General features: G+C 42.0%; 1 protein-coding gene across 2 annotated transcripts in view; it reads left to right on the forward strand.

Annotated features, from left to right (window-relative positions):
- The window catches only part of LOC138287441 (C-type lectin galactose-binding isoform-like), a 115990-nt gene extending 105616 nt beyond the window's left edge, over nucleotides 1-10374 (forward strand). For both annotated transcript variants that reach the window (XM_069227865.1, XM_069227864.1), the window contains exons 6-7: nucleotides 1693-1768; nucleotides 9946-10374. In XM_069227865.1, the coding sequence (XP_069083966.1) occupies nucleotides 1693-1768; nucleotides 9946-9970 (101 nt within the window). In that variant the 3' untranslated portion in view covers nucleotides 9971-10374. The remainder of the gene's footprint in view (nucleotides 1-1692; nucleotides 1769-9945) is intronic.
- The last annotated feature ends 369 nt before the right edge of the window (nucleotides 10375-10743 follow it).

A 10743-nucleotide genomic window follows, 5' to 3' on the forward strand; every position in this document is an offset into this window, starting at 1 on the left:
ATTGCACAGGTTAGGGGGAAAATGCAAATTTTTTCCAACAGGCACTTTCGCCAGCACAGCAGCAAGGTCAGGCATGCACTTCACGGGGCCATTAATGTACATAAATATCTGGCCACATTGACAATCATTGCTTAGGCAGGAACGTAGCTTTGGGCCACATGTACGAACAATTGGAATTCCGCTTTCCTAATTGCGATTCCATGCAGATCAAAATTAGGAAAACGCAATTACAAATGTAAGAAGCTCCATTAAGTTTCTTTTGCGATTCCCGGGGTTCGCAAATAGACCTGCCTCCTTAATATTCATGAGGTAGGTCGCAATTTGTGACCCACTGAGAATCGCCATGTCTGTGGTTGCTTTTATAAATAAAGCAATCTTTTTTTTTTAACACAGACCTTTTTCCTTCAAGGAAAACAGGCTGCGTTTAAAAAGAAAAGAAATTAAAAGTTTCAGTTTCATTTTTTAAGAGTAGGCCATTGTCCGTTGGACCACTGCCTGCTCTTTAAAACATTTTCGCAGACATTCACAAAGGAGAAGGGTTGGCACCAATTTGAAATTGCTGTTAACTGCAATTGTTTTGCGACCACATTCACGGTCACAAAACAATCATACATACCATTTAGATTCGGTATTAGGAAGGGATGCCCTGGACACGTCCCTTCCTAATACTGAATCGCAAAACCCAAATTGCGATTCGGTAACTAGTTACACTTTTGTGTATAAGGGCCAGATGTACGTAGCTTTTTTCTTGTCGCAAACTGCGACAAAAAAAAAAAAATGTGGGTATGTACAAACCCTATTTTGCGATTCGGTAATCTATTTAATGAATCGCAAAATAGATTTGCGAGTTGCTATTTGGAAGGGGCTTGCCGAGGGCATCTCTTCCAAATAGCAAATCTCAGGAGGATGTATGATGTTTTTGTGACCGCAAATGCGGTCGCAAAACAATCACAGTTACCATCAGTTTCAAATTGGTAGAAACCCATTCGCAAACGGGAAGGGGTCACCAAGCGATTCCTTCCCCTTTGTGAATGGATGCAGAAATATTTTCTCAGAGCAGGCAGTGGTCCCACGGACCACTGCCTACTCTGAAAAAAATCAAACTAAAACGTTTCATTTTTTATTTTTTTTAAATGCATCCCATTTTCCTTTGGGACCACTGCCTGTTCTAAAAATACATTTTTGCTACCATTCACAGAGCGGAAGAGGTCCCCTGGAGACCCATTCCTGTATGAAAAAGGGTTAACATCAATTTGACATTGGTGTTATCTGCGATTGTTTTGGGACTGGATTTATGGTCTCAAAACATCCTTACATGGGCCTATGAGTCAGGGATGCCCTTGGAGTGCCTTCTTAATTGCGAGTCGCAATCCCTATTTTGTGAGTCAGTAACGGGATACTGATGCAAAAATAGGGATGGTACATTGTACAAGGCCATTTTGCGGTCGCAATTGGCGAAATCCGCCTTTTGCAACTGCAGAATTGTTTGTACATCGGGCCCTTGGTGATAGAAAACAAACAAATTAATTTAGAAATGACACAGGCAAAGGTGAAAACATTAAAAATGAATTCGTTTGTAGAAACAAACTTGTAGCTTGAGCATAATAATTGTGTATATGAATGTAAGTATCAAGATATAACTTTTCATGCTTTTGGTTGCCAGATCAATATCATATTTTTCCCTTCCAATAGGGCATGTGACCTGGAATGATTACCCTCTGACTCCTTACGCATACCCTTTTGCCTGCAAATATTATCTGGGCAGTCGGTAAGGTTTCTTTATTTTCAAAAAATGTTCTAAAATAAAATGCGAAATCTTATAATGCATAGAATTTCATTACACTGAAACATTCTTCATTGTGATAGTGGTCCCTTTATTTATCATGTTTTTACAGTGCAATTCAAACTACACACAAATCATGTATTGCGATGACTGTTTCCTTTAGGGTTTATTTTTTAATCTCATGTGAGGGTTAATGGGGTTATTGTATACACCAGAGAGGTTTGGATTCTGTAATCATTAGGAGCACCACTGATAAGCTTGTTACGTCAGTTTGTGTGCGGCTCTATCAATTGTTGGTGGTGAAGGAAGCATATTCTAAACCACCCTCAGTTTGTGTGAGCACGCCACAGTTATTCATATACTTCATCTTCAAATCCTAGTGCCTGGTTTAGAGTTGCATGGATTGGATACTCCATCACAAACTAAATGGATATCCTATCTGCTGCATTAAAGTGCCTTTGGATATAACGGACTTGTAACAACGAGGACAGGACATGTCATATTTGTGACAGAGTATTCCATCCACCAAAATCTAAATCTGGTCTTCATTTCTTGGCTTAGTCAAAGGCCTCAGAGGTTACCCCTTATGTTTGTCCTGTTTTTTGTTTTTTATTGGATATTAAAAGCAAACACCATAATGCAAAAATACATCTTGCAAAGCAACCAAGACATAAAGTGATGCAATAAGGAATATTGCTTAGAAATAACTTAAATTGGAACAACCCTTGGCAATGGCAATATGTCTTACTTTTTTTTAAACAAGCACTGGCAACGTCAGTAGGTTTGGCTTGTAAGTGAAAATACTAGTTATAACTGTTGGCTGTGGCATTGCTTTTCATGTTGCACACTTTCCCACTAACTACTGTTTTCATACTCTGCACCTACAAAAGACTTGAGATTTAAATAAACAGGAAGGCCAAGGAAATTCTCCTTCAATGGTGCCATTCACATTTCCTTGAAAAGCTGCAATTAGAATGTTCATAATGTAGGCTGCAGTACCTTAGGCTAGAGAAGAGGTCCTTAGAGTCAAATATAAGTCCCTAAGTTAGTAAACTGCAGAATCCTAGGCTAGTACTAGAGGTCCAACACAGCAGACACAAGTCCCTTCTGCAGAAGGCTGCCCTACCTTAGGTTATTTCTAGAGGTCCCACAGGAGCACACCACATGTTAGCATTTTGCCTAGCACCTCTACACCACTGACTGGTTTCATGGATTGAGAGTCAGCTCTTTTATTTAGTCCTCCAGGAAACTGGTCAAGAGGGACCCTTCTAATTTATGTGACTGGGTAAAACCTTGGATTGGGAACAGTCAAAACCATAGCAATGTTCACATTTCAAAATGTCTTAAGAAGTTGGAGCCCATAAGAACCTGAACAGCAAGGTCGTGGAACAGATTCCTAGATGAGCTCCACATGACAAAAGGGCATCTGATATTTATAAAGCATTTTACATTTATTGTTCACACTCAGCTTCCAGGAAGGCAATGAGCCTTTTCAATGATAACTAAATCAAAGCAATGCTTTGTGTCATAGATTCATCGGTGTAAAACATTACTAAATAACCCCAGGTCATGAGCTCCAATACCAGGAAAAGCACTAAGCCTTACAAAATTTAGAAATGTCAGACATACAGTGTAAAGATGTACATGCTTTTTTATTATAAAATGATTTTATAATTTAAAAGTGAACAGTATAGTCACTCATGGTATATTTAACCCTATACTTTTCAAAAACAATAACATGGGCAAGCCTTTGCAGCTCTATAGGGCCTGTAAACGGTGGAGGAACATCATGCTCTGGTATTGACCATAAGATATTTTTAATTTGTTAGCAGGATAGACAGAGTCCTGATGTAGAAGGCCTTGTAAGTGCTGTAGCTGATCTTAATAATGATCCAGTCTTCCAGAGGGAGCCATTGTAGATTATTTTACACGGGGGAGATGTGGCTGGGTTTTGTCACCCCCTCAGTGAGCAAGCAGTGTGAAGGATGTCTTTCAGGGAAGCAAGGGTGGTTTCTTGGAAAGTGTGTTGCCACCATCTAGGTGAGAGAGGACTAGGGCTTCAACAGTCATTCTGAAGTATGAAGACCTGTGAAAAAGGGTTCACTTTTTTTAAATGAGTGAGTTGGGACCTGGTTTGAAATTCTTGCAAATGAGTAATTTGACTGAGAAGTGTGGATCAATGGTTACTCCAAGAGATTTGGCCTGTTCTGTCGGTTATGGTGTGAAGCCCAGTAGTCTCAGTTGGAGATCCATGAGTCTATCAGAGAATGTTTGGTACTTTAGGCAAATAGGAGGAATGATGCCTTTGCAGAGTTTAGCATCAGGTAGTTTGTTGATATACAGGGTTAGATGAGATTGAGACAGACTTTGCATCTTTCTATGTGATTAGTTGAGGATATTTCAATATAGAGTTTGTTGCTGTCAGCATACTGGTGGATATCCTTGTGGATGACTGGAAGGATGGCTTTCAAGGGTTCCCAATACAGGTTGAAAATGTGACAGGAATAGAGGCTTGAGGGACTCTGCAGGATATGGGGAGAGTCTGATATCTGGCAGCTCCTTTTTCAATAATTAGCTTTAAGTAAATGTGCCATGATATAAATATTTGCACCATACTGCTGTTATAGGTATTGAAAGTTTCAGGGTGTGGATCAATGGCTGATGGTTGCCAGTGTTAAAATCTGAAGAAATCTGAGCAGGATCACGTGACAAGAGTCATTTGTTGGTCTCAGGGGGAGAGGGTGTTGTTGACTACCTGGAACATGGCTGTTTTAATGCTGCAATGTGGTCTGAGACCCGATTGGTAGTCTTGAAGTAGGTTATTGTCATTGATATGCTTCTGTAGCCGGGTGGCAACTGCCTTCTCAAAGATTTGTTAACACATACGGGGTGGGATATATGACTTAAGCTGGCAAATTCGGCTCGATCAAGAGTGGGCTTTTTCAGCAGGACAAGGACCAATCTGGTCTTCATCTGTCTGGGAAGGTTTGGTGGGTTATCGAGGGATTGACAACATGATGTAGAGTGATAGAATCTCCCTGCAGTGAATTGATGATGGAGGACAGAAGTTCATTATCTTTATAGGATGTGGCTTTGGGTGACTCAGACAAGGGGACAGCAAAATGATCAGTACAGGCAGGAATATGGGGAACTGGCAGTGGGTGTTGGACGATGCAGAGAAGATGAGGTCCAGTGTGTTGCATTTGGAGTCATTTGTGGTGTTTTGTTTCTAATAGGTTGAATACACAGTGAAGGGCATTTTCAATGGTTTTGGTGCTGTAGGTGCTGGGCACATTGAAATCTCCAAGGAAGGTGGAGAGTGAGTGTTGTATAGAGGCAGATGTGATGAGGTCTAATATTTCTTCTATGAAATCATTGTGGGCAGTCCAACACTTATCATGACATATTATATTAAGGACAATTTTCTAACATGATTATATCAGCATAAGTGGATTTGTGACACTGTATGAAGGAAATCACTGTATGTAGCTTAATGATATATTTAGTTGTAGGGTTCACGCTGTTTCTAAGATGGTCACTGAGCTGACACCTTTCACACAGTTTGGCACCTGTTTGTTGTACTCACTGGTTCTTTGATTCTTTTTCAGCATGCCATAAATCATGTTGTACAATAACCTATCAATAAAGTCCAGTGTTACAGGGAATGACAGCATACATTTTCAGACTGTTTTTTACATGTTTAATTTGAACTCAGACATCTGTCGCAATGGCATGCAGACTTGATGTGTGTTAGCAGCAGGAAAAACATATATTTACATTCATAACAACTAAAGTTCCTCTATAATTTCGTTTAAGACTCCATCTTCTGAGTCAACTATGATATTACCTTTATAATTGAAGAAACAAAAAAGAAAAAAGAAAAGCTAAACTAAATTTGAATAAACTAAAATAAACAATAAAACATCTGTTTTAATGGAATATTCACCACACATTTTCATAGTCCTTGTATCGGCTCCACTTGCTGCACCTGGTTGCCACTGACTGTCGCTTCCAATATTCTGCTTGTGTACATTTTGGTATTTGTTGGTTGTTTTTACTTTCCATTTTATTTGGATATTAGGTTCTTTGCTTAATTTCTATTTTGTTCTCAGTTTTGCCCACACGTTTTCTGCTGTTCCTCCTTCCTGCTTCCTGTCTCCCACCAATCCCCCATCACCTCCCAATGACTCTCCCACCTCCTAGGACTTAGCTAATGGAGGTTGCAGTGTGACCCCATTGAGCAGGTCCTCGTATCTGTCCCCTCGTATCCCTTCTTGCCACTGATTGTCGCTGCCGGGATTCTGCTTGTGTACATTCTGGTATTTTTTAGTTGTCTTATCTGTCAATTTTATATGGATAGTTGGTTCTTTGCTTAGTTTCCATTTTTCCCTTGTTTTGCCCGCACGCTTCCTGCTATTTCCCCCTCCCGCCACTCATTAGCATTACCTACCACCTCCAAGGTACCATTCCACCTCCCAGAACCTATTTAATAGATGTTGCAGTGCAACTGATTCACCGGCATGCCAAAGGCGTGCCAGAGCAAGCCCTTCTGTGTCCGTCCATACCTGGATGACACACAGTAGCAGAAACTCTGGCCCTTTTGCCAACCGCCAATACTCCAATGCAGAGCTCTGGGACCAGATACTACAACAATAAATGCTTAATTGCATCTCTACGATCAATGGTAGGACCTTTCACCTGTCATGGCTGCCTCTTCTCCTGCAACAATGGAGCAACCAACAAAGCCGGAGGCCCTGCAAATATATCTGCTTCCACCTTACTGACCAAGACCGTCACAGTGCAACTCCAGTGCATCCTACTCAACTCATGATCACTCAGCAGACATGCCACCGAAATCCGGGGCACCATCTCATCCCTCAGCATGGATGATTACTTCCTCACAGAGACATGGCTGAACTCTGCCTCCATGATGGACATCGCCATTGCCACTGCCTGAGGCTACTAAATATGTCACCTGGACCAAACCAACAAACACAGAGGTGCAATTGCCATCATCTACAAGGACACGCTCTGCAGAATGACCTCCCCAGACAAATCAACACAGATAATGGATCCTCTCAAATTCCAACTCCACAAAGACAGAAAAATCACCATCAGAGGCAAACTGACCTACAGAACACCAAGACCACACCCCAGCTTCTGCAATGCCATTCCTGACCTCTTCATCCCGATTGTATCAACTCCAAGCATACATCTTCCTAGGAGATCTCAACTTCTACCTCCATGTCCCCAGCGACACTAACACAAATGACCTCCTAGAAAGCATGAGCAACATTGGTCTCAAGCAACTGTTCATCGACCCTAACCACATCGCATGACTCATGCTTGACCCCATCTTCACGTCCAGCGACACAGTCAAGTACAACCACGTCTCTCAGCTCACATGGACCAACCATTACAGCTTCCCATTCACCATCTCAGGACCTACCAACACTGGCACCCTACTCCCCAGCTCCAAATGCAGAAACTGGAAAAAGTTATCAAAAGACCAGTGGAACAAGGCTCTCATTCTCACCTCACAGACACAACATCCATTCTAGAACAGGCTGCGAAGAACTTCTCCCAATTGATCACTGAATGTACCAACACAATCACCCCACTGCCAAGCCAGCCAAATCAAAAGGTTGTGCCAGAAGCTGGTTCACCGCAGAGTTGAAATCCACTAAATACAACTCAAGGCAACAACAGAGGAAGTGGCACACCAGCAACGGGACAGCAGACCATGCCACCTTCAGGACAGTACTCAACCTCCTCCTGAAAGAAACAAAGAAGAGCACCCTAGCAGACCACATAGAAGCTAGCAGGAAAAGCAGCAAGGAACTCTTTGCCATAGTAAAGGAGTTCTCAAACCCCACAACTGTCAGAAACAGCATTACCCTCTCCCAAGAACTGTATGATACCCTGAAGGATTTCTTTCACAACAAGATCTCTGTCATCTAGGAAATCCTCAAGCCCAACTCACCATCACCGACAGCATCAGATTGCTCACACCCATGAACACAAATTCCTGAACACCTGATCACCCACTGGTACCATCTCACAACTCAAGCTACTATCTCCATCATGACTAACATGCACTCGGGTGCACCCATGGACCCCTGCTTCCACCACATCTTCAACCTCAGGAGCAACATTGCTGTAGAGCTCAGGAATGTCTTGAACACCTCCATCAACTCGGCCTCCTTTACTGAAGTTGGAAACATGCTGAAGTGAGACCTTGCCTGAAGAAATCATCCACTGACCCAGCAGAACCAAAGAACTACTGGCCTGTCTCCCTGCTCTCCTTAGCAATATAGGTTCTCAAAGAGGAAATCAATCAACAACTCACCAAACACCTGGAATGCAACAACCTCCTGGACAACTCAGTCTAGATTCTGAGCGACACCATTGAGACTGCCCTGATTGCAGCCACTAATACCATCAGAGCCCTCCTGGAATGCGGCAAAATGGCAGCATTTATCCTCCTGGACCTGTTGACCACCTTTAACATCTTTTCCTATCACATCTTGATCAACAGACTCCACCACATTGGAATCCAGGAAGACACTCTCAAATGGATCACCTCATACCTCACCAGACAAACCAAGAGAATCAGTCTCCCACCGTTCACATTGTGACATAAGAAGATCATCTGAAGTGTCCCTCAGGCATCATCCTTCAGCCCCACGCTCTTCAACACATACATGACCCCCCTCTGCCAGCATCTTCAGACCATGCAGACTCAATATCAACTTCTTACGCTGACATGTCCAGCCCAGCATCTCTCCGTCAAAAGACCCCCCCACCACCATCAGAGCTAACTTCCGCATAAGTATGATGAACATTGCTGACTGGATGAAGGTCAGCTGCCTCAAACTCAACACAGACAAGACAGAAGATCACCGTCTTTGGAAATAACACCTCTCCATGGAAAAACGCATGGTGGCCTGCTGAACTCGGCCTGTCCCCTGCCTCGACAGACCACACTGCAACCTCAGCATCATTTTAGACAGCAAGCTCTTCATTAAGAACCCGTAAACATAGTCTCATCTGCTTGCTTCCACACCCTTCACATGCTTCACAAGATCTTCAGTTGGGTTCCTGTTAACACCAGAACCGCTGTCACACAGGCCCTCGTCCCCGGCAAGATGGACTACGGGAACACACTTTATGGCAAGACTTATCTTGAACCTTCCCAGACACATCCACATTGCACTCCACCTCAAAAAGCTCCACTGGCTCCCAGTCCAGAAGAGATGCCAGTTCAAGATGTTGACCAATGCATGCACAGCAATGCATAGTGAAGGACCAACTTACATCAGCAAATGCCTGACCTTCCACCAACCAACCAGACACCTAAGGTCTGCCTCACTCTTCCTCACAGACACCTTTCAGATCTGCCGAAGGCACAGCGGAGGATGCTTCGTCTCACTGCGGGCAGCCAAAGTTTGGAACAACCTCCCCTTGCACCTCAGGACCATACTAACACTCCAGCAGTTTAGAAAAGGACTCAAGACCCAGCTGTTTGAATGAACAGTTGCCCACGAAGCAAGCAGCAACTACTGTGCCATTAGACCCTCACAGGTGATTTGCCGTGCTTTACAAATCCTTGGTTGATTGATTGAGTAGCCTCAATATATTTAGCAGCACCTATGGACTTATCATTAGTTGTGTCCCTAATCAAATGCCTACGGTGAGAATGTCAACATCTGCAGGTAAATGGGTCGGCCTGTTCTAAGGTTGATCACAATGCATGCAAACCTTATCTGTATATTTCATGTTTTCTCTCTAATTCTGTGTTTACTGGGATGAGAGGTTTGTTTCACTTTATATTATGCATGGGGATGGTTAAAATAATAAGATTTACAAATACAAATTTCAATTTAGAAACATTCCTCTTTCACTGAGTGGAGTGGCACACCTCCTTTGCAGCATTTCATTTTTCATATCTGACAAAGCAGGTAGGGAGGGGTCATTCCCCGTCTATCTTAAGATAATAACTAAAGATATGACTAATATGCACACTTTTCAAATGGAAAAATTGTAGACACATTTTAGAATGATGATCACAAGTCTTATTGTTACCAAACCTTGAAAGGTCTGGGCCCATGTTTGATGTTCTACATTAATCATCCATATTTCTATGTTCTTTTTTGTTATAGACTCTGTGGACGAGATGAGCAGTGATATGAACATGAACCATATCATAGAAAGAAGTGGAAATCACTCAAGATTCTGTTCTAAATAATAATGTTTTTTAAAATGTGGATGTGCATGCAACTTTAAATTAAACGCCTGCTATATTAAAAAATGTAATATGTTTTATTTTGATACATCCTTAGCAGAAAGAAAAGCCTTGCTATGCAAATGTTGTTTCTCTAGTCTCTAAATGTGTCTTTACCTTATACAATTCAAATGTTTATAAATGTTATGTGCTTCTTCACTTAGCCTTGCTTCTACTCTAGTGCCTTGAGACCCTTACGGGTGATTTGCTTCGCTTTATACATCCTGATCCATTGATTGATTTACTGATAGTAATTGTCATCATTATATACTTTCTCTTGAAATTTGAATACATTGAAAAATAACAATTTGTCATGCATGCTTTCTCCTTTATCTATCATTAGTCACCACACTTGCATTCTACCAATTTCTCCATCACATGCCCTGCTTGCTCCAGATACCCCAATATTCATCTCTATTTACTCCATTCCCCTCTCACTAACTTACTGACACTCACTCAAATTGTCCGGGTCATTGAATCCTCCCTGGTCTAGATAAGTCTTATCCACCTGTGCATCCAACATCTAGGTATAAATTAACTGAGTATTAGATTGAGCAATGCTCAGTCCCACCTTCAACTTATACCAGGGTGAACCTGACTGAGATATTCACCATTCAGAGAACTTGCTAGGGGTAAGACTAGAGTAACTATGAGCAATTTTTGCATCTTACATTTG

The sequence above is a fragment of the Pleurodeles waltl genome, chromosome 4_1, assembly GCF_031143425.1.
Source record: "Pleurodeles waltl isolate 20211129_DDA chromosome 4_1, aPleWal1.hap1.20221129, whole genome shotgun sequence".
Taxonomy (NCBI): domain Eukaryota; kingdom Metazoa; phylum Chordata; class Amphibia; order Caudata; family Salamandridae; genus Pleurodeles; species Pleurodeles waltl.